Source organism: Rhipicephalus sanguineus, chromosome 10 (assembly GCF_013339695.2).
Source record: "Rhipicephalus sanguineus isolate Rsan-2018 chromosome 10, BIME_Rsan_1.4, whole genome shotgun sequence".
Lineage (NCBI taxonomy): Eukaryota > Metazoa > Arthropoda > Arachnida > Ixodida > Ixodidae > Rhipicephalus > Rhipicephalus sanguineus.
In genome coordinates, this window is record NC_051185.1 from 15078102 (window position 1) to 15102752 (window position 24651).

General features: G+C 43.5%; 1 protein-coding gene across 7 annotated transcripts; it reads right to left on the bottom strand.

Annotated features, from left to right (window-relative positions):
• Nucleotides 1-1846: 1846 nt before the first annotated feature.
• Nucleotides 1847-24507, bottom strand: LOC119407096 (nuclear receptor-binding protein). Of its 7 annotated transcripts, none has more exons than XM_037673939.2 (13): nt 24196-24507; nt 20750-20872; nt 18906-19100; nt 15099-15139; nt 14820-14914; nt 12903-12995; nt 11451-11509; nt 10394-10495; nt 9772-9904; nt 7810-7957; nt 6380-6566; nt 5201-5320; nt 1847-3769 (listed from the first exon to the last, which is right to left on the bottom strand). In XM_037673939.2, the coding sequence occupies exons 1-13, from the start codon at nt 24325-24327 to the stop codon at nt 3665-3667; spliced, it is 1533 nt and encodes a 510-aa protein (XP_037529867.1). In that variant the 5' UTR covers nt 24328-24507; the 3' UTR covers nt 1847-3664. The 7 variants fall into 7 exon arrangements, with proteins under 7 accessions (XP_037529867.1, XP_049275775.1, XP_037529865.1 ...); XM_049419818.1 differs by having other exon boundaries at nt 12912-12995; nt 18906-19097; nt 24196-24505; XM_037673937.2 differs by having other exon boundaries at nt 7810-7969; nt 12912-12995; nt 24196-24505.
• Nucleotides 24508-24651: the final 144 nt, after the last annotated feature.

Consider the following 24651-nt stretch of genomic DNA (forward strand, 5'->3'; position numbering starts at 1 on the left):
TCTTCCTCTGCACAGCTGCAAAAATCTTACCTAGCTTATTGGCAGCCGTGAAAACAACATCAACGCCGTATCTACTTCCTACTTCCTTTAGCCTGTGAGATACGCAATGAATGTACGGTATACCTTTCGGTCCCAACGCGGGAGCGGCCCGCTTCGGGCTAACGTCGGATGAGAACACTCCTCCCGCTAATTTTCTGCCGCGTTCCAACGCTCATTCGGCTCATTTATCCTACCGCGTCTAACTAGCTGTTCGTGTGGCACACCGCTAGTCTCGCGTGCGCCCAAATGTCGCAGCTTTCGTGCTCAGTAATAGGTTGAAAGCCAAGTGATCGGCGAGGGCGCATTCGGCATAACTTGCAGAGATGAAGCGCAAAGAACGCCGTCACAACACCGCTCGCGTCTCGTGGGCTCGGGCAGCCGAAGAGGACAGGGAAGGCTAGCGAAGGCTACACGGGGCCAGCGGCAAGGGCTTGCAGCTCGCCTCCTCGCATCATGGTTCTGCGCCGCGCTACAAATTATTTTTTCTCAGCTTCTAACGGACCGATTAGAAAAATTCTTGCGGCATAATGCTCTTTATTGGGCTCCCAACAACTCCCAATATCTAACTAAAATTCGTTAAGTAACCTGGTGAGGGACCCTTTAAAGCTCGCCCTTCGAGCAATCTCGCTGGTGATACTGCACACGTTGAAACACCTCCGAGCTCTAAGTACCGCCAGCGGCAAATGGTGTCTATAAACAGCTCGCCGTTAGTGTATTCCAAAGTACGGATGGCGCGTGGCCTTGTTTAACGCACTGCGCTGCGAGGGGCGCAGGTTCGAATCCCGGTGGCACGCTATGAAAGTGTTTTCTTGATTTTTCGTTCTCTTTCTGGCTTTTACTCATATATATATATATATATATATATTCGGGACATGACGGCGACGGTAAAAACCAGCCGTGAGTGCCCATATAATTGCTATCGCGATAAAAGTTAGGCGAGAGCATTTCACAACGCGATTGAAGCCTACTGTGTCGGCCCAACAAGTGATAAAAACGCGACGGCGCGCGGTAGGTTTAGTTTTCAGTTTCGCTTTGTTGTCGAATCTCCTACGTGAGCAGAGGTGCTACAGTGGCTAGAAGGCTTCACGACCACCATAAGGGTGTTATCCTGGACATATAGTCAAATTCCGCCATCGGTCATCTCCGATTGGCCCAGAGGACTGACAGTGCCCAGAATAGAACCCGGTCCGAACAAGCACGCTTAAAAAAAAAAAAAAAAAAAACTACCGGGCACCAAACCCCAAAGTTTCTTGCGTGATCTTGACGCAAAAAGTTGCATTGGGCAGACACTACTGCTGGCTTGACTGAGCGTTCGCTTGCTAAGGCTGGCATAGAGTTCATATACTGAGTTAGCGTATTAACTCTATGAAGGCTGCCTGCGTGACGCAACGTTCTCCCCCGTTTTTTTTTTCTTCCTTCATGTTCGAAACTTAAGATTGAAAAACTCGTCGCATAACACCAGCATTGTGCACGGGTGTTCGAGGCCATTGCACTACAATTTATAATTGCCTGTGTGTGAAACCAGGCTCATTATTTTAACTTGGAAAGCGAATGCTAGCGCTGATAACTTCGAACTTGTTTGTGTAGTTGCCTGGTGCAGTTTTATAGCATCATTGCTTTGCCTTTTGGGTGAAGCAGTTCTTTTTGTAAATACGCTGCACACCTACAGAAAGCCTATGTCGAATGAACAATTGGTAGCAAATGTGTTGTTCACAAGCAATCTGCAGATTTATTTTGCCACGCCATCAAAACCTCCATAACTGAATGTAACGAAAACGAGTGCAATAAGACAGCGAGAAAATTAATGTACAAAATGTGAAGGCATCAACTTTTATTTGCAATGACAAGCGGCGGTCAAGTTCTAATCCACAGAAAGGAAAGAAAAATCCCCATCCTCCAGTCATGTATATCTGTTTAAAAAAAGCAAAAACTCTGGTCTGGTAACCAGCTCATACTCTTTGATCCTGGCCGATAAAAGCATCACTGGAAAATGCCAAACTTAGAGTAATGCATACTTATAGCAGAATATGCTCCGAACAGTGATGCGAGTGAGCAGCTTTCAACAGCTCTTTTGCCAAGAAAATCTTGCTCCAAGCTACACACACTGTCAGAATACCTGGGGAGAAATATCATTACATTAGAGATACTGCAACGCAGTCAACAATCCATAAATATGGTTGCTAGTAGATCACGGTGCCTATACAGTCAAACTTCGATATAACGAATACAGATATAATTACCGGTTATAACGAAGTATACGGTGTATAGCCTTGCCATTATAGCAGTGTCCAAAATTTTCGTTTATAATGAATTTTCGGATATAACGAAGCCATCTTCGTGTCAGATGCGACTTCGTAGAATAAGGGTAATGAGGTCGGTACCCAATTTCTGGAGTAATCATTACCACCTCTCTCCATAATGAAAGCAAACCATTAACAAATAGGGCTTAAACTGGTGTCACAGGGGAGCGTTTGACCACGATTGACCTTGGCAACCTAAAGTGCACCATGTGACGAGTTGCAGGCTTACTGTCACTAAAGAAGTGGTACGTCTACGACTTACGCAAGCATGGGGCAGAGAAAAAAACAATGTTTTGCAACGCCTTCTTTTACTTTTCGTACAAACAGCATTGTAAAAAGGAAGCTGGAATGCACACTCAGCTTTCCATCACTTGTGCTATTCTTCGGGCTGTCATGCGAAACAGCAATAGCTTTTTTTCGGGTATCACGACAACCTTTGTACGGAACTGGGGAGAGGGGTTGTTGGTAGGGAAAAGGGGAAACGCGGTCTGTTGACCAATTTGAGATTGTAGTGTCGGTGCAGTGCTTGGCATCCTTAGCAGAAATGTAAGCAAGAGACGAGAAAAACGAAAGGTCACAAACAGTATTCCAATGTTCCTTCGCAGGGAACCTTGACGCGTCCTTTTCCGAATTGCTTCGTGTGTCAATTACGTTGCATATAATGTGAAGAAGGCCGCAAACAAGTGCGCTGCATTAGAATTGCGGCACAGTGGGCCTGCAAAGAGCTCACTTAAGCCGTTTACGGTGGCCTTACCATACGTCATGCAAGCTCGTTTCAGCAGCCATTGCTCATGCCAACAAAGCTCACCTGGTGACAAAGTGGCATGCTAGAACAGTGCTATAACCACAAAGGATGGCTTACACAAACTGTGTAAGAAAACCTCTAGCATAATACAAAGTTCGGCAACTTCACAAGCATACCCCACACCTCTCTTTTCAGCTCCAATGCCTCCCTCCCCACCCTCCCGGCCTCCACTCTTGGATATAAAACTCCTGTACAGTATGCGCGTGCTTGGCCCCGGCTTGCTCCTTCCGGAGCCCATTAAAAAAAAGGAAAAAGAAAATTGGGAAGGCGGAGCCATTGGACATCTACTGACTAAGACCTTGAAAAATCATCCCTCTTCGCAAGGCAACTAGAGTGGCGGTCGAGATTGCAGTCGCTACACGAAGGGCCTGTTCACACACGCTAGAAAGAGCAACTAGCAGTTCGTCCCACACGCACACCTCTCACACAGGCACAGACAATGGGAGCCCAGTCTTTCTCAGAGTCCCTTCTAAAGAGGCGGCACCGTGACTAAAGCGGATGGCCTCTGAGGGCTGGGAGGTCACGCGGCACCGATGGATATGGGAGCCGCTTGATTGGAGATGCCTGGAATGTGACTCCGGCTTAGCGTGTCTTGGATCAGGACCTCCACCATGTTCCTGTCGTCCTGCAGGCAGAACAAAAAAAAAAAGCATTGCAAAGCAATGTCACCTGTCCTGAAGCACACCTTGTGGGGCATGTCTAATTGACTACAGTGACAATGAAACACAGCGAGGCCTTCCAATGACAAATTCGTTTACTCGGAACTTTTAATGCTCCAATGCTGCCGCCAACAAAAATTTGAGGACGCTTGAGCATTGCCTTTAGGAATGGAACACAACAGCGCGATCGCGCATCATTCGCATGGTCTTTTCATTCACCTGCTAGGAACACTTCTCAGTGTTCACCTCAATCGTGTCGGGAGGAAAGGAACGTCTGTGCGTGTAACATCGGCTGCTTGAAACTCTCCGAAAATGCATGCCTACTGCAAGTGCAGTTGTGAAGTGCTCACTATACCATAATTCATCATATAATACCCCTACGCATCAATAAGGCAATACATGCAGCTGCACACTTTGTTGATGCTGCTGTTGATGGTGATTATGATTCAACATGCCAGAGCGCTTTGTAATGAGTGGGCCTTTAAACGACCCACTCATTGTGAAATTCACATGGTGCAACTCTAACCTTCAGCCATGTAATATTACAGCTGTTAACGGGACTCGTCACCCTACATGACACCTATGTAAGGTTGCTTTTTTTTCGAAGCGGCTTCAATGAGTGGGGCAGTTTTGTGGTAAAACACCTGTCTGCTACGCAGAATGCCTGGGTTCGAGTCCCACTCGAGGCAAAGATTTTTTATTATATATTTATTTGTACCTATCTCGATATTTCGCCACCACTGCCGCCACTGCCACCAACGATGCCACCACTGCCGCCTACCCTAATGCCTGAATGTCTGCGAAACAAGCTCTTTAACACTATTGCGCTAAAATGTGGTCACGGCAGCCAGAAACTGAATGCGCAATTTTTGTGCTCGACAGGTCATACCGAGGTCGTCGAACCACCGCCATAAGTGCACATGGTCATTAAAGGTACAAAGGAGCTCTAATTCATAAAAAAAAAAAATGCAGGAAGTTTGCACTAAGTCGTGCAAAGGAAGCGGTCGATCTTCAAGTCTTCTGGCTAACACCAGTTACTTTCTATCTTTCTCTCTCTCTCTCTCTTTAGTTCTTTCTTTCTTTCTTTGATTCCCTGCCTTTATTTGCCTGCTTCATTTTTAGTGAACCAGCGGCGAGTAGCGGGATTCACCCAATTTCAGTGGCACATACACGTTCATGATGATGATAGTTTTTTGTTGTCATCCATTTTAAATCGAGCTTTAACAGCTTTCCTGTTAAAAGAGAATCAGATCTAGACTTAACATTCGGGGCAAGGTAGAATATGGTAAATACCACATTTCCGTGCAGTTCTGGCGCCACAAAGAAAAATTAGTGTTTACAACAGTTCATTTTTTTCAACGGTTTCCGTAAACAGCAAGATGAGTGTGGTACAGTACCTTGTTGATAAAGCCATAGTGAACGAGCTCTGTGGCCAGCACTGAGGGTGTGTCCTTTATGCTGAGCTCGCAAGTCAACTGACGATTCATTTTGTCGTCCATACGCAGCAACAGTGTCATCTGTAAAGAAAGGAGATACTACAACTGGCGCATGCAACACACCACATGTGCACTTTAACTTGAAAACTGCATCGTAAGCACCACAGCCATCATGATGCTCTATCCACAGCAATCGCCTTTTGTGCAATGACCACAGAAATTACTGGTGACAATTTACCTTTAGATGTAGCATGCATGCAGTAGCAAACTTGGAACAGCACAAACTGACAAGAAACTGGTGCTTTAGCATTTTGCCACCACTGAAACGGGGCAACCGTGGCCAGACATCGAATGCGCGACCTCGCACTTAGCAGCGCACCACCTTAGCCACACGGTGGGTAATTACAAAACGAGCCCAAATTTGTTCATATAAATTGGGAGGGTTGCAGGAATGCAACATGAACAAAAAATTCACTGACGATTACGATACTGCCTGATGCGAATTCCGAGCGCAGTTTCATGTTGGAGCAAGGCCAACTGTGTTTGAAGTTTTGGCTTTCCTCAAGGTATCGACGCAAGGTATCAACTCCGCAAGTATCGAAATCATAATTTTTGTGAAGTAGGACAGCACCCATTATGCGATTAATAATCTTTCTGCGAATAAGAGAGGTACCCGTTACACATCTGTAAGGTATTATGTGCACTTTGTTGATGCTGCATGTGGCTGATGATGAAGGATTATGGCTGAGCATTTGGCAGTGGGTGGGCAGCATTAAACCACACATTCCCTGCGCAATTACCATTATGTGATGACCGATTGTTATTTTACTCTTCTGCCACGCTATATTACATAGGTTAACGCGATTCCTTGCCCGACATGACGCCTATATAGAATCTTTCTGCAAACGAGTTTCAAGCACCAGTGTGGCTCTGTTGTCAAACACTCGACTGCCATGCAGAGTGCCCGGGTTCAAATCCCGTTCGATCCTGGGTATTTTTTTTTCTCATTTTATTTTCTCATGTCTATCGGTTACACCACCGACAGCAATGGTGAGAGCGCTCAACGCAGGAACGGGCAACTAAGAGCTGCGCTCTAAAAGAAAAGCATATGAAAGCACAGCCGATGGTAATGATACTCACGACAAAGTTTTGAGATTCGTCCTGCTGCTTGATGTTGCACATCATGTTTATGATGCGTCGCGTCTCGGCATCGAACGGTTCCGGCGATGCCGACTGGACAGACTCTGACACTTCGGGTGACGACGCTCGGGGTCTCACAACTGGCTGATGGGACATGACAAATGCTGTCAAGGGATAGATGCCATTTCTAGGTTGCAAAAAGAAAGAAAGAAAAGAAGAAATGCATAAGGAGGTGCGAGTGCAATGGCTAGATAATAAAGCCCGAGTCCTGCTGCATGTCGTGCTGAGAGAGTGTCTGCATCGCTACTTGGTCCCGTCTCAGATGAAAAGGCATTTAATGCAATGCACCTACAGGCCGCTGGCTTCAACATTAAGTAATTTAAACAGGACAAGTAACATTATATATCTGGGCACATCTGTAACGGCTTCTTAAGCTGAAGTTTCTCCACCTGCGATTATGTAGTTTGCACTTAAGGACATGGGTCCTGAAAAATAATTCTGTTTTTTTTTTTTTTCCTACATCAAATGATGTGTATTTTTGTTCAGATTTCACATATGGAATTGTTTTTCTAGGATAGTCAGCAGTTTTTGAAATATCAACCATTTTATATGCTTTTTGGAAGCAAGAGTGTGCCTAAACTGTGAGAGTTCCCAACTAAATAAGCACATCAGAATAACCTGGAATGAGAGCTGAGTGCAAGAAAACAAGAATGGATGTTCTAAGCCCATTTCAACAAAAGTTATGGTAAGATGAACATTTGCGAGCAAGTCTAGGACAAGCTGGGATTTTAGTCGTGAATGTTCAGCATACCATTACTTTTGTTCAAATAGGTTTAGAACATCCAATGTTCCTTTTCCTGCACTCAGCTCTCATTCCAGGTCATTTTGATAGGCTTATTAACTTTGTAACTCTCTCAGTCTAAGCAAACTATGGCGCCCAAAGTGGCACATGGAATGGATATTTTAAAAACTACATATTGTACTAGAAATATAATTACATATTAGAAATGGGCACACAAATATACATCAGCACAGTGAGTTTCATCTAAATCGGTAAAGAATTTAAAAGAAAGTTTTCAAGTGCAGCGTGCTCCTAAGTCTAATAGCCGATGAGCGTCCTCGCTGGTCAGCCACTGGCGCCAACTGTGTAGGCGTACTTTGATGCAGTGTCACTTTAAAGCAGTGTCACTTTAATGCAATGGCACATTAATGCAGTGGCACATTAATGCAGTGGCACATTAATGCAGTGGCACATTAATGCAATGTCACTTTAATGCAATGTCACTTTAATGCAATGGCACATTAATACAATGTCACTTTAATGCAATGTCACTTTAATGCAATGTCACTTTAATGCAATGGCAATGCACTCTCGTGTTCACTCTAACCCTGCCCATCGCTGCATGCGGAGTACATGTACACACCCCCACCTGACATCTTCGAGCAGCTTCTCCAACTCCAGCTTGGGCACCTCATTCTTGCGCAGCTGCACGCCAACCCTGCCGTCCCGGTGCGTAATCTCGGCAATGATGTCCGCCTGGCTGTACCTCAAAAGCACGGCCTCATCCGTCAGTTGGTCTGGGTGATAAGCTGAAAGTGTGAAGGCCCACCTTATGGAACCAACAGACCACCAGTGCTGCTGTGGCCGGATTGGTAATGAGACTAGTGGCGTAATTGTGCCACAGCCAAGCAACACGCACACACACACAAACGCTTCCACCCTCTCTCGTGTCCACTGTGCGTATCGGTCCTGCAAATGAGCGTGTCCCCACCAGAGAGCCTGCCAGTACTCTGCGGCATAGACTTTCATAATAATACACTAGAGGGAAATGTGGCACTGGTGTCTACAGGAGCTGCAATGCATGGCGCTTCAGCCAGCATGGGAATGATGGGCAGTACGTAGATTTGCCTCGGCTTCGTTCTTCCGGCTCCGTGTGGCCTGCAGCCACATTGTCGCAAGACAAAGTTCAGCAGCCTCACTTCACCACCTTGACGCTTTTAAGCTGACCAATTCAAATAGGCTCACGAGGTTCATGGCCAGCCATTCTTTTGTACGAAACAAAAGCCACAACACAACAATAAACAAAGCCCCAAGTGCATTCCAAGCCACAAACAAAAAGACAAGACAAATCCATGCACTACCCATCATTCCAACAGTGACTGAACAATGCAGCACCACAGCTCCTCTAGTAAATATATTAGGAAACTTTATGGTCAGTGGTGTGCCCCAGCAAAAGCAACTCTCCGAGAAAATAAAAATTGCACCCTCATCAAGGCCATGTTGAAGAAAAAGCAATTCATCTCTTATTGATAAATTGCAGCTTCGAAATAGGAAAAGCCAAATTCTCGCCGTGAGGTTGGCAAGAGACCTGGCTCTCGTGACGAAACCATGCATGAAAGACAAACCAAAGCCTGTACAACTAGCGCTCAGTTTACATTTTAACCACGATCGAGGTCTCCGATAGGATTGGGCAAATGTGCAGTGCAGGGAAGCTCACTTACAAATTATCAAGAGGGTCAGGTGTTGCTCTCTCCTGCGTATTATTCCAGTTTACATGCGAAATTTCCCCTTTACACATATTGCTGGTATTAGTTTCATATGTCGGGTGTTAGCAGCATTAGACTATAACGAGTAGCTTTAGAACTTAATCCCAGCAAAGACAAAACTTGTTGCTCACAGTGAAATCTCCAGTTCATGCACATAGGGTAACAAAAAGGAAAAACATAACACTGCTGCTTAATTGTCAAGCTGCATAAACAAGGCAGCAAAAGGCAAGGCACCATGGACAAATTTCACTAAGCTTTTAGTGGTGAAAATGCACTGTTACTTTAGTTATTTGTTTAGGAAAAACACCTTTTCATTAATTCGAGCTCAAAAATAACTGGAGCATCAATGTATTTTGTGCTGGGAACGCATAACTCTAAACTGGCACTTTCCTCGGAATTCACTCCAATCAGATGATACAGTTCCTACATTTCAACATGTGATAAGATGAGATAAGGACTGCTAAATAGGCAAATAGTCATCTTGATTTCTCGTGCAATTAAATTATGCTTTCAAGGTCAATCTGCACATGAAGAATAGTTCCAAATGACATGGGTTTCCTTTTAAAGTTATGCTAACAATAAGAAAAACGCCCTCATTTCCTACGGCTAATACACGCAAGAACCATGTCAGGTTTATTTCGTAGATCTGACAATGCAGAGGTTAGACTGTGCTATATTCATAACCAATTTAGGCAAAGCGAAGTTTCCATTAGTTCGTTCAACCTTGAGGCGCTGATGCGCTACCAACATCAAAACTCTAACCTTCAGCTTCATTGAGCATGACTTAAGGACATACACAAACAATGTACGTAGCAGTCACGTTGAAGACAAAATGGCAGACTTACAGGCACTTTTGATGATGACATGCGCTGCCAGGACTTGCAGGGAATGAACCTCAAAGATGACTGGATGAAAAAGAAGCTCCCTGGCAGTGGGCCTCTCCAGCGGATTTTTTCGCAGGCACTTGCGGATGAAGTCCTAAAAATGGTGCAAAAAGTCTACTGCAGCACACCCCTAGCTTCAGACTTCAAAGGTACAATCTTCACTCACTCCAGATTAAAATGTGTTTATTTCAAACTACATATTTTATAGCAAAGGGTTCACCATCAGAGTAAAGAAAAGTGAAGGCTAATTTTGAGGTTTCTGTCACCTAAAGAAGGCTAACGTTTTGGACGTTCGCTTACTTTCAATTTGATAACACGAAATTCTGATATAAGCGCTGAAAGCAATGCAAGGCTTATTTCGTAGTGACACTCTTAGTACTTTGAAGAGAAAGCTTTCAGCTGCATAACCAATTAATGAACTGTCATAATTATTTCTTGAAATATAACTTCATTTGATTAAACACATGTTAACAAGTTGTGTTACTTTTCTCTGATGGGGAATGGGGTTTGTTCTGTCCCAGTACAGCAGCATTACATACCAGGTGCCTGAAGTTTTTGCTTCTGTTTGTAATCAAGTTAGTACCTTTTGCTGAATGTTTTCCAAGGACTCGATTGTCTTGTTGACGACTTCTTCGGTGATTTGTGTGCCAGAATCGCCATTTCCAGGAATCTCCAGCGCCGCCATCTAGAGGAAGAGGCAAACGTCTCAGATACCAAAGCAAGGGCAAGGCATTTAAAAGGGACCGGCGCAAGTCCATACAAAAAAGGAAATAAAGGCCAACTTACCACACTGCGCAAGAGGCCCCCAACAAACCGCATGCTACCGGGTTTTCTCAGGCTAGGAAGAGTATCAAACCCTCTCGCACAAGCTTTAACCGAAAAATAAAACCTTTACCGAAATCAGCGATCGTGCAGGTTAGTACAGAACTTGGGGTAAATCTGCAGACGAACTGGACACCTGTCAATATGTCTAGCGATACATTACTTGAATAAGCTCCCAAGGCTGCATCGGTCACCAGAAACTGCGCATCAGATTGTGCTGATACTCTTTACAAAGCACTGGGTATGTGAAGCCATTTTTAGCTTAATTCGATGCACTGCCATTTCTGTAAATTCTTTGCTTCATCTGTATTTTTATGGCTGGCATTTAAACATCCAAAATACGCTCATTTAACACTGAAATTTAATGAAGCAGCTACAAGGCACACCTTACTGGAGGGCTGTACAAAATTTACAGCCACTCAATTTTTATTCTTTTTTTCAAGTCCCCAAGGCGCGGTACACTTCACACTCCACCCCCAATTGAATGAGGCCATAATGTCAAGGTATCGAACCCAGGACCTTGTGCAAAGCAACATATTACACCCTATAGGCAGCAGTGTGCCACTACAAGGGGGTAATGATGTAGCAACTGTGCGTAAGCTACAGTATATGTACTTTATTTGGAGAAATATAATGAAATTGGGCAAGGCTATATTGATTAGAATCAGTGGTAATGTTTTTGGCGACAAGCCAAAAACATTACTAAGAACCGACCAGATTCACATAATCCTATTGCCTGTGCACTGGATGCAGTTGACATTTTCGTACTTTGTAGTAGAAGTTCATTGCAACAATAAATAAATAAAATAACTGCTCACCTCGAGAGCACACATCCCAAACGAGTATATGTCAGCGGCGGGCGTAACGACAGACGCAGCTGGAGAAAAAGAATGAATGATACCTCAGCATCAAAGAAGTCAGTTGAACATCTTTGCTACCTGCGTCCACGTTCGTGGACATGACTTCTTAAAGGAACCGACAACTGGCCTGAATGTGTGACTAGATCCTGGTGGAGATGAAAAGACTGAATTATACTGACACATTCAAGCATCCTTTTCGCGATCAGAGTAGGATTTATATTTTTAAATCTGGTTTAAAAGTCGCAAAAAAACGGTATGTCGTGCAACATAGCGGAACAACCTTGAAGCTGGATCATGGAGTCGTTCACTTTGCAGTGTGTAGTAGTTCACTGCTTTCATTCATGCCATTATTAGTGCTCAAAATTAAAGTTTGTACATTATTATCCATCCCCGCTCTATACTGTGCTGCTTACGAGGTAAAAGAAGTTGCACGCTGAGAAGCAGCGCTGCGTTCGAGGCAACTAGTGGACATATCGAGTCGCGGCACATGCGCACAGAGTGCACGCATGTGCAGCAAACCCCTGTGCACAAACACAAAGAACTCTTGTGCTCACCTCCGACTGTTTGCAGCATGTCTTGTGTGTATACGACTTCACAGTCGCCGCAGATCGAAAATTTTGATTATAGACTGTCTCGCAGAGTTTTTTGCCTTGCCATTCCGCAATCGAACATTGACCAGTAAGCTTTCCATTGTGCTAAAGAAAACGGGCACCATAAAAATTGGTTGTCGGTCCCTTTAAGCAAATTACACAACAGTAATCTGCTCAGTGTCACTGAAAACACGTGCTTTCGTCACCCAGAGTGCCCTTTACCCATACTACAGAATTGAGCAGCAGAAATGAACATTAATGGCTGGTGTGCAAACAAAACAAAACTGCGGTGGGCAGATTGCACAGCGCACGGCTGGTTAGGCCTAACTGCTTAAAGTTTTGCAATTGTTATTTTTTTTTTGTATACACGCTAGTGTGAACAAAAGTTATGCTATTAATCTTTGGAAATCATTAAAAAAAATACTTGAAACACTGAAAGCCAGAATTCACATTTATCGGCGGTGTTTTTGCCATATTCACAACCAAAGTCCTCGCTTATGGATACCCACTTTTCATAGTTTGAAAATGAATTTTTGTCGCAATGGCTTTTGCTTTGCCACTTACTTGACATTTTGAAAACTGCATCTCTTTTTCTTGCCTACATCTTTGCTCGGTAGCGAAGAGTTTAAAAGATTGAACTGCACTAAGCGACGCCAGAGTGGCTTGGGACTGCTGACCCTCAACAGTGATGGGTCGAACGAGAGAGGAGGAAGAGAGAAACAGGAGCGATGGAAAGAAAGAAGCTCGGGAAATCACCAACACGGAGCAGAAAGGAGAGGAAGAAGAAGAAGAGAAAAGCGGCACAGTGCCAGACACGTACTCGACTTACTTCCATATTCGGGAGCCACAAAATGAACGTTCTTGATGTTTTCCCGAAAAGTTTTCACGTGGTGATTGATTGCATCAGGTGCCACTGAAACGATAAGAGGGAGGAGGAAGGTTTCAGGATGACAATTATGCCAAACAAATTCAAAATAATGCATGTTCACTATGCTCATTACGAGCCATTTTCTGCAATACTGATACAAAAAATCCTTGAACACACGGGGTGTCGAAGGAGACGTTCAACAAGCAGTGTTTTCTTCATGACAGTTGCTGCGTTTAAGAAGACAAGACCACTTGCTGAAACAGTGGCTGCAGTGGCACTCTTTGTTTGTTCAAGGTTTTCCCATCCCTTCAAGCTTCCACTTTTCCTGAACTTCTGCCTTCTTTGGATTTCTGCTGTAATACTGGTGTGGCATGGGAATTTTTTATCGCGATTAGGCCCGATCCGGGTAGCATTCTTCATTTCAATCAAGAATGGTCGCTGCTATATGGTTCAAAGTGACCTGAATAGAGTTTTGTGCAGACGCCAGCCAAACTGCGATGAATAGATAGCAATTGAGCTTGATCGCGACAAAAAGTGACCGCGTAGCAGCACCTGATACGGATTGAGCCTGACTTGGAGCGGCTCTGATTACGGTCAAAAGTGCCTGTGTGACAAGGGTACAAGAAATGGGACAGAAAAAAAATGGACAACCAAAAGCACTTCAGACAACACACATTTCTTGGGGCTTCTTTTACCAAAAAAAAAAAAAAAAATCGAAAATGAAATTCTGGAGTTTTGCATGCCGAAACCACGATACAATTATGACACATGCCGAAGAGGGGGAAATCAGGATTAGCTTTGACCACCTGGGTTTCTTTTAACGAGCGCCTGAACGTAGGCACATGGTTGTTTCTGCATTTTGCCTCCACTGAAATTCAGTCGCTATGGCCGAGAATTGTATCTGTGTCCTACAGCTTAGCAGTGCGAACACCTTAGTTGCTTAGTTAGCACGGCGAGTCTCTTCTTTTACCAGATGCGACCAATGTTGACCAAGTTGAAAAATGGAATGGGCTATCAGTTATATAATGGATGATAATGGACATGGCTTGTTGGCATTTTCAATGATGCCAACAAAGGCCAACCATGGAGGATGTTTTGAGATGCATACTGTAATTTTACCATGAAAGATGTGGTCCTGCACATGCCAAGATAATTAAAATTGGTGGTACCACAGTCGTCATCTCCAACTTTCACCTAGTGAATCTTTTCGTTCTTGCTTCCCTGGCTTTGCATCACACGCACGAGTAAAGCTTGTCACTATGCAAACACAAAATGCTTCCTGTCAATTTCCCCGTCAGCCTGCCACATACTAACAGTCTACAACCTTTGAGGAGTTTGTCACAAGTGTCACCTGGCTTGCATCCTCTGGGGAGTTTCTGTCAACAATCGTCATTTGGCTCATTCGCATTTTCCTCTTCTTGAAAACTGCACTCACCACTTTCCTATCAAGACTGCAATGTCATGACAGCAGAACATGCATGCGACCTGAAGGTGCTATGTGCATGGTGTCAAAGCAAGAAAAGGCACGCGAGACGATTATTGTTGCAGCACTACACTCAAACATCTTACACGAAAATAACTTCGTTATATCCAAAAATTCGTTATAAACGTATATTCCTAACACCGTATGTATTGTAAGACTATTTTTCATCTACTTCGTTATAACCGGTATTTCGTTATGTCCGTGTTCGTTATAGGTTTCAGTGCAAAAGATGCCCCAACAGGTGCAAATGTTTTTTGTTTTTTTAAGACTGCAGAAAGTACTACCACCTGCATTCTTCATGTCAGCAATAGCATCATGATTATTCATCACGAATTGCCGGGGCACCAGAGGGCAGAGAAATGCAACGAAAAAAAGAGGCAACACACCCGATCCGATCTTGACGAGGCCATTGTGCTGGATGAAAATGGTGTCGCATGTCATGTTCCCGTGCAGGATGGGTGGCAGACATGAGTGGAGGTAACTGTCGAGGAGAGGAGGAACAGAAGAGGCACCGGTGAGAGAAACGGTCCCGACGCTTAGCGCCTCGGGCCGACCGCCGCAAAGAGTGCGGCACGACCGTCGGCCAAGAACAGGCAACAAATATGGCGGCGGGCGACGGCTCCCGCCGCCGCATGTAAGTATAGCATCAAATGCTGGGACCACACCTTAGTGCCGAGAGAATCTGGTTGCACCATCTCTTCCAGGCCTATAACGAAAATTGCAAAGGTGATGACGCGTGCCAGCGACACGACACAAACCACGCCACACTTTGAGCACAGCAGTAAGCGGAAACAACTGTTGCTGCCCAGAGGTCTCGCGCATAGAGACTGAGGTACATGTCACTCGGCCCACTAGTTTTCACCACCCGATTGAGAAAAAAAAATAGCAAAAAAAGTTTTGGGGAGCAGGAGCCCTTATGGACTACAGAAGAAGTTGACAGGTGACCTGCTCGAACTAAGACACAATCATTTGAAGATTAGCTGGCAATCTTTAGTCCCAATCAAAACATACTACGAAGATCATTAATCCTATCCAGAAAGATTTGCAAGCTGCCCCACTTAAGCTGCCCCACTTATGAAAGGCACCCATGGCCAACAAGAAATATGATCATGTAGGTCAGTCTCCAAGGGAAACAATGATGGCAGACTGATTTGCACTCAACATGACTGCGATAAGATATAAACGCGTAACTTCTCGCGTCTTCCAATGGCGGAGGTACATGGAGCATGGTAGGCTGTATACTCCATGTACTGATGTTTAGAAGTTTTATGAAAATCTTGTCAAAACCAATTTCCTCTCATAGTTCTTCTTTTAAGGGCAAACCTGCAATCCCACTAATCTAGGATGGACACAGAAATGCTCAAAGTTAAAGCTACAGTGTATGTCAATGAGAGCTTGTAAAAGGTTTAATAATTTTGCACATAATGTAAGTTTTTACTCTATTGTTATTACTATACCTTACGATTCATGATACTGCTTTATATTAATGAAGACTTCATGCCACTAACGTGCAAAACAAGCTTGCAGATACTGACCGATAGTGTGCACAGCACAATGGAATGGAACCATGATACTTTTGAGAGGTTTACATCCATTACGGAAGTATGCTACTTTAAATTACACACCAGAAGCCAGGTGAAGCAATTTTAAATGTACCACTAGCCACAGACCTACGATATTCCCAGTTTCACAGCCAAGCGTTTACGTGTTCATGCTGAATGCAAACAAGCTTTGCCATCATTGAAGAGCAACGCAATCAAGCCATGGAATACTTTTCTTGTACAGGGGCATCCACATCCAAGGTGAACACCTCATTAGTATTCCAGACAACATATAGAAGCCGATGTTTAGCACATAATTCGAAAAATTACTGTGCCTATCGACATCGCGATTAGACGTCTATAACGAACACTTCACTCGTCAAGTAGAATAAGAGCTCTAGCTTTACCGGCTTGAATACTAGTGATGTGTTCACCTTCGATGTGGTCGACCCCGTACACTAATCAGCATTACAAGGATTTTATCGATGAACGGTTTTAGTTGAGAATTTGTCACAGTCTGCTTTATTCACATTTCACATGCTGAAGCACTGCAAGCAACTGAACATATCTCACATTTCTGAAAAATGCGCCTGGAGAAGCACTCAGCTTGGCTACAGAACAACGTGGAAGCCAAACTCATGCGCGGATTGACTGGCTCAGCAGCAGAGCATACGGTGTTATGTGTACGTGCAACAGCAATTTCGATGGGGCAGCTGTTGCGAGTACACTAGTCTAAATCGAGCAGAGTGCAATCGCTCAGCTCAAGCTCTCCTGAATGAATCGGACAATACCAGACTTGCAGTTCAGAAGTGATTATTTTAGCTCTCCATACCGGAACTACTGCGCGAGCCAAAATTATGGCAGACTTAATTACTTGACACCTTAATGCCTCGAATAATTTTTTAAAAAATTTCACAGAGACTTCCCTACATTTTACTCGCATCATTTTTTTTAGTTGCAGTCAGATAGCCTGGTACAAAAAAACATAGGGAAAGAAAAAGAAAGAAAGAATGGAAAAGGTGATATTGCTGCTTGAAGAAGGACATGAGACATCACATGAAAGTAAGGCTTCAGCAAAACTGCAGCCAATCGTTGTTGAGAATCCCTTCTTGGGAGAGAAAGCTGGACAAAATATGCACAAGTATTTTTTTGTTGGTCTGACATAATGCAACAATACACGACCTTTCCATTCATTCTAAATGGAAAAAAGAAATTCAATAAATGTTGACTGTGCATGCCTTTGCTACAAAAGCAAAAAGCTTTTTGCCTTTTTTCTACAATTTCGTGCAAAACAAACTTGCAAACCAAAACAAAGCTGTGCAGAGCAACAAAATGCCTGTGCAGCAGGCACAATAGGCAAGATAAGGCATCCCTCTATAGCCAAATGACAAAGTTTACGGACCACTGTATCTGAGAAAACATCTAGCAGCTTACGACTAAATTTAGCAAGACTATATAAGACAATCTTGTACAGCCTGGAAACACGAATCATACAAGTTGTGTTCCGAGGCAGCATAGATATGCAAGTTTCTCTCAGATCCTGCCATCCGTAAACTTAGCTTGGATGACTGTACGTAAGAAAGTAGTCTACACACACTGTACCCGCTCCTGTAGAAAAAAAAAAAAAAAAAAAACCAACAACGCTAGACAACATCAAAAGAGACTAGCAAGTCACATTTATTCAAATTATTGCCCTGTTAAAGAAAAATTAAGCAGGGTCACACACATACGATAGTCAAAACACAGTCACCCAATTCTTTCAATAATATCGCCAGCCATAGAAGTGTCCGTGCCTCGTGGCAAAAATTAGTCGCAGAAACAGTCCAGTAAATGTTTGACTTGCGTGCAGTGACCCATTAACTCCAAAGTCTTTGTTTTAAGTGTACTCAAGTTAACTTTTTCAGTCGCAGCACATTCTTTCACACTGTATTCAGCAGCCTAAAAAAATATATGACATGAAACGTCTACCTTTTTATATCCCCCCAAAGTATCTTTTTTCGATAAAGACTGTCCGTGTTTTAAGATAGTTGCAATATTACTAAAAAAATTGGGCAACCATACTGATGCCAAGACATTCGAGATAATCGGGCAACAAAGAAGCAATATTCACTGCATTTTGACATTGTGCTTTACTGCAACAAAAGGGACAAGTGTGGCCTTTGAAGGGGTCCAGGAAAATCAACAGAGAGTTGGTGGAAAAAGAGCTACCAAAGTTTCTATTCCTAGCATGCCTCGAATAATTTTTTTTTAATTTCACAGAGACTTCCCTACATTTTACTTGCATCATTTTTTTTTAGTTGCAAAAGATTAGCAGTCAGATAGCCTGGCACAAAAAAAACACAGGGAAAGAAAAAGAAAGAAAGAATGGAAAAGGAGGTATTGCTGCTTGAACAAGGAGCAGAATTCCATCCTCGTACTTTGGAATATACAGGTGTCCAATTAATAATGACATGCGACATCACATGACAGTAAGGCTTCAGCAAAACTATACACATGCATTACACTGCAACATAGCAGCCTGAAAATGTTGTTTTTGTGATGGAATTTCAGTACCTAGCGAGCAAATGCATCATGACTCCTTTCACTCCAACCATGTGGTTACCGAATGAATTTCAAGACATACCAGACACGAACTAAATTACTAGCTTGTACAAATAGCTCACGTAACAAGGAGTCTATATAGACACCGTCTCGAATCAGATTTTCTACAGTACCAAATCTGCCTGCATTGGAAGGTAGCCCATCAGTACCATGTCTTCAGGTTTTCCCTTCACTTATCTTTGACAATTGTTCCCACGTGTTAAACTTCTCGTCAGTGCGATTTCAGCCTACAAGTTCTTCTGCGGATTTTTCCAGGACTCCCCTCCAGGCACACTTCAACGAGACATAGAAAACAATGCAGAGAAGAAGTGAGCTAGCATCAGTGTGTACCTGCAGGGGGAGCTTGATGACATTGCGCTTAGTTTTCTTCAGGAACTGCTTCAGTGACCCGCTGGACATGTACTCGGTGATGAAAATGACTCGGGGCTTTTCCGAGTCCTTGTCCATCCAGTACTTGTGAATCTTGACTATGTTTGGATGCTCGAGCTGAGCCAAGCTGTCAAAGACCTCGCGTATTTTCTCCTGCAAAAGCAACAAGTGACAATATGTGTTTAAATAAACACATTGCAAGATTGTTTTTATAAAAATTCATATGGTCACATGTAATGATTATGTATTGCCTGTATGTGTGAACTTAAGGAACTATGTACCACGTCTTTATATAAGAGCTACGTAATGAATCATTCTGTCACTGCCGCTGAACGGGTGGCCAGAGCTTTTTCCTCTGGCCTACTACTTTTTGCTGTAATATGTTGTATTGTTTATGGCGAAAATAAAGTAGACTGATTGAATTTTCAAGTTGCACGAGCGCCTGAGGAGGGAGAGCTGCCTTTTTGGCTGTTACAGCACAAGCTCTGGGGGCCGCATAAGGGGGAACAATGCACTTCGAAACTTTTCTTTTTAATTCTTGATATATTTTGAGGAAACTTGCTGCATTTATGTATATTTGTGTGCCGATTTCAAGCATGCAATTATTTTTCTAGTGCAATATGCAGATTTTAAAATATCAAATATTTCATGAGCCATTTGGGGAGCAAGTTTTTTTTTTTTTCCTAAACTGACAGAGTTACAAAGTAAATCAGCGTGTCACAATAACCTGGAATCAGAACTGCATGAAGTACAATAAGTGTGGATATTCTGATTCCAGGTTATTGTGATACGCCAATTCACTTTGCAATTGTCAGTTTAGGAAAAAAAAACTAGCTCCCAAAAGGCACATGAAATATTTATTTTAAAATCTGCATACAATACTAGAAAAATAATTGCATATTTGAAATCAGCACACAAATATGTATAAACTCTGCAAGCCTCATCAAAATTGATTAAGAATTTTTTTTTAAAAAACAAATGTTTGGGGAAACATGGAGGCATGAAATGATGAAAAGCTGCGGAAGAAGGACCGTTGCCGAAGCCAACTCTTTGACAGGGAGCCGTGTCTCGATCAGGAAAAAGCCCCTTGTTGAAAATGTTGAATCCAGCAACAATTTCTTATTCGGCTGTTATAACTTCTAGTTACCTCGTGTGAAAGATAGTGCAAATTGAATTCACATGGCCAAAAATTCCTCGTAACAAATTTGCAATTCAGGATAAACGGCAGCGCACACCGGGTTAAGACAGAAACACAAAACACGAAAAAAAAGGACGACAGAAGCGCTGATTTTTTTCGTGTTTTGCGTTTCTGTCTTAACGCGGTGTGCGCTGCTGTTTATCGTGAATATGACCAACCAACTAGCCCACAAGTATGTTTTCCAATTCAGCTTTGCAGTTACACATTTTATAATGCCCTTGGATACATTACCTAAGCAATGTCTGTCATTTTGAAGGCACATGCACCAAGTTGCTCTGGCGGGACCAGGCTTGACATAGCGGGTGCAATACTCCTCGTTTGCAGCACATTTAGAAGGCCTTGCTTTGTTTTGTTTTTTTGTAGCAGTGCTACAATAATGTCACCGATGCCAAGTTAAAGTGTTTCAAGTCTGTTTTTATATCAAATTTAAATGCCCGTTAAGTGTTTTTTAATGGCAAAAAATATATAGTAGAATTGATACAGCTTCAAAAATATATGCTGTTGCTCCTGTAACATATCATTACCATAAGAATATGTACACTACATACACTACATAAGGCAGACAGATAGTGTAACTTGGTGTAGTGCTTCCAGCAAGGTATCCCACCTCTTTGGCTTTGAAATTTTTCCTCTCCGAGAACTTGACTTCATTCCAGACAACCTCGACACCCTCCTCGGTGTCCATCGCAAGGTACGCAGCGTCTATACCTGGAATGTCTCTCTGCTGGACCTGCAGGCAAGAAACAGAAATTTTTTAATGTAAGTAAGCAAGGTGGTAAGTAAATGCTGGCAACACAGCAGACCTGTGTAAAGTAAAGCTGTTTGCAAATAAAGCAGTGCAAACAGAACATTTCCGACTCTTCACATTTTGTGTTAAACGATCTTCAATCACAACGAAGTGCTAGAAAAACAATACGGCAAGCCTCCTAACGCTGACAGTCATCACGGCACATGACCAAGTGTTGTACGATACCTTAAGATGTACCACACTGAACGAGGCTTTTGTGAAACCCTAACCAAAGCTGGACAATTCCCTTTCCAAAACTTCCACTAATTTGTGTAGACACGCGATTTAAAAGGTAGCAACTGTCACACTTCTTTTTAAATTGTAAAAAACAGTGCAGTTTTATTCGCTGTATGCAACAAAGTTTCTAGCAGTAACTCCGGCACCATTTTCTACTCATGTTATAAGTGCAGCAGTCCAACCATAATGGGAATGATGGGCAGAGCCCATGGATTTATCTACAATTTCATCTTTATGGCTTTGCTCGGTATTGAGACAGTCTAAACTGACACTGTCTGTCGCCTCCCAATGAAACCATGATTATGCGAACGCCGGCAAGATCTGCTTGAGTCAAAGTGTTATGCCACAAGTCATAGCTGCCAAGTTTGGCGAAACAGAATCCGGGAGATATACTCAAAGGGGGGGGGGGTACTGCGATAGCAATTATATGGACACTGTCAGCGGGATTTTGCGGTCGTCGCTGATCTGTACAGAGTCCAAACTGATAACATCGCTTACGCATAGTCTGTTTCACTTGCGAGTTAAAGCGCGCTAGCGCTAGCGCTAGGGACGAACGCGGTTGAAGCAGAGATGAAACGACCCTGCCGTCACCGTCGCGCGAAGGGCACATGCGATAACATCGCTCCGCGTGCGAGGCCTGTCGTTGCTTGCTACTTCATGCGCAATTAAACTGAGTTGAACCTTTCTACCATCGTAAAAAAAAGAAAAAGAATCCTTTCTACTACGTGGCCAGACAACCTTGCTCATGTGGCCAGACAAAGCACTGGACGTGCAGGGAAAAACTGGATTTCCGGGAGATTTTCCTATGACCCGTACAACCGGGAGAAACGTTCAAAATCCGGGAGTCTCCCGGGTAATCTGGGAGACTTGGCAGGTATGCACAAGTGCAACAATTTGCAATAAATCATATGTACAACAACTTATTGTTACCGTACTGCTATAAAGTAACATGTCTTCGAAACAGCAGGTGTTCAAAATCACACAAGTGACAAATCTCTCTCTGGAGAACAAAAAACAGATCTTGAAGGCTACACTTTCACCATGTTTTAGAAGCTATTTGGGAGCCAGAAACCGGTCTCGCACTGCACATTTTAGGCTGCCTCTTGCTCTGAAACGTAAAACAAATAATGTCACCAGGGCATATCTGCAGCCGCAAAAACTGGGACAAACTGTCACTCCCATGGCCAAGCTTTCGTCAAGTGATGAATTCTCAACTAAGCCATGGACAACTCCCACCAGAGTATGGTATTCCCAGAGGAAATGAAAGGCAGTGTTAATTCCTGTGCTTTAATTGTACATTCCTTTTATGACACAACAAAACTATGGCCTTGTAAAAAAAGTGACAAACTCCGAGCCATGTAATATAAACTTATGTTCCAACTAAATAGTGGTGTTAATCGTGGATTGCAAGATCTGATATTGATAACCTTATCTTTTTAAGGCACAGTTTACGATACACAAAAGCTGCGGCCCCCACATAAAGTGCCCCATTAGCTCTTTTTATCAAAAGTGATCCACAAGCTCTGTGTTACGCAATCTAAACTTATCTTCAACTATAGATAATGGTGTGAATCATAGATTATCAGATTTGGAAAGTCAATTTGACAGTCCTGACATCTAAACAGTACAAGACGGCACAGCTGTCGATGGTCCTGGACAAATGCTATTGCTAATTCCTTTTCTGTCGGGTTTCTTTGCCGATAGCTTTAGTCATCACATCAAAAGTTACATTTTCATATTAAGCGGCCTCAACCTAACGACACTTGTTTAACTGTGGGCAGTTTCCTACAAAAACTGCTAAAAGGGACCATTCAGCTGCCACAAGTACAATACCACAAGCGGTTTGCTTAAACTGTGAACAGAACTTGGTACAATGAAACAACATTATAGACAGTGTACGTACATCTCGCAGCTCTGGTTCCTTGAAACGAACATTTAAAAAATATTAAATTCTTTTGGAGCTTGTACAGCTTGCTGATATGGCAGAAGTAGCCCAGAATGACACCTTTTGGCAGTTCAGTCCACAAATCTCATAAACACTGCCGCCATCGTGTCTTTATTGAGATATCAGTAGGAAGTACTCATCTGAATTTTTAAAGTCTACATAATAGGCAGTTTTAGAATAGCGTACGCAAAGCTTTGCGTTGGCTTTTCGCGCAACTGTGCATGCGTCGTACGCTAACCGCTTGCGGGCTCCCGTTAAGTGACGGAAATAGCGGGCCGCAAACGCTAACTTAGCGTACGCCATTCTAAAATTGCCCCCCCCCCCCCCGGTTTTTTCGACGCTTGCATTGCGGGTAAACAGATTCGCGATCCCAACAGTTCGTTTTCTCCTTTTTATTGTTTATGACAAATTACAACTGTTCACGGGTTCGAATGGATTTCATGGTGATGTAGTCGGCTTAACAACGCGCAAGATCGCTCCCCATGTGTCGCATATCGTCGCCACGTTTTTCGCGCGGGGGCAAAGAAAGAAACAAGCAAACATGGAAGCGTCTCGTGCATGACGTCATCGCGAGACGGCCGCACAGGCGCGATAGATCAAATAAACAAACAAAGAAAAATAAAAACCTGAAAAGACGGGAAGCCACTACAGCCGAACAGCGTCGTCACACGGCTGTCAAAACTGTTAACCCTCCTACGCATTTGTCCGAGTCTGGAAGCTTCGGCGAGAAATCCTTTGTAAACCTCGCTCCGGGGGCCTGGCAAACAAACAACTTCACGCGTGCGATCGCCCCGACATGCTCGAACAACTCGCACAAATAAAGTTATATAAACCAACAAAAAGGGCAACAGCCGGGGCGTTTCCAATCCGCTAGTTTGGGAGGCCCATCGGAAGGCCCGTTTTTCAAGAGATTTGCCTGGAATCACGACTTTAACGAACAGCAATATTCGTTGCGCCGTTGAGTTCTTGATTTGTCAAGACTACCCGTTGTCAGCGGTTCCCTACGCGACCCAATTCGCTCGATTCTTCTTCGCCACAGAGAAAATTTGTCACGATAAACAACTGGGTTAATCGAAGGCGTTACCTCTTCCCTGCGCTTGAGCCATCGGCCACAAGGACTTTCTTCAAGGACCTCGCTTTCGTCTTCTGAATCGTCGCCGCTTCCACGCTGTTCGTTGGATTCCTGAGGAATCTTGCAGTCTTTCGCGTCACCCATAGTCGCGGTGGAAGGCTTCGTGAAAGCTCGATCATGCGGCACACATCGAAACGAGAATCCTTTACAACCTCGAACCCTATCACGGCGCTAAAACACTATCAAAGGCCGCGAACACCAACAATACAGCTTGAGCACTCAACTAGCGTACAGCACAACCGCACGCCATTAAATACACTTCTCCGGCCTAATCTGCGTAGAAGTACGTCATCGGAATTGGATAGTGGTAAAATCTAGCCCGCTAATGCCTGCCTACGCCGTTATTCGGTAAAAATAAATCCTCATAGGTTAATACAGAGGTTAGAATTTTTTTTGATAAGGCTCCTA

Excerpts from the sequence above, each read along its gene's own strand:
- LOC119407096 (XM_037673935.2), bottom strand. The coding sequence starts at position 24,327 with ATGGGTGACGCGAAAGACTGCAAGATTCCTCAGGAATCCAACGAACAG. Across the intron at positions 20,873-24,195 it reads GGCTCAAGCGCAGGGAAGAG|GTCCAGCAGAGAGACATTCC; the intron begins GTAACGCCTTCG and ends TCTTGCCTGCAG. Across the intron at positions 9,905-10,393 it reads TGGAAAACATTCAGCAAAAG|GACTTCATCCGCAAGTGCCT; the intron begins GTACTAACTTGA and ends CACCATTTTTAG.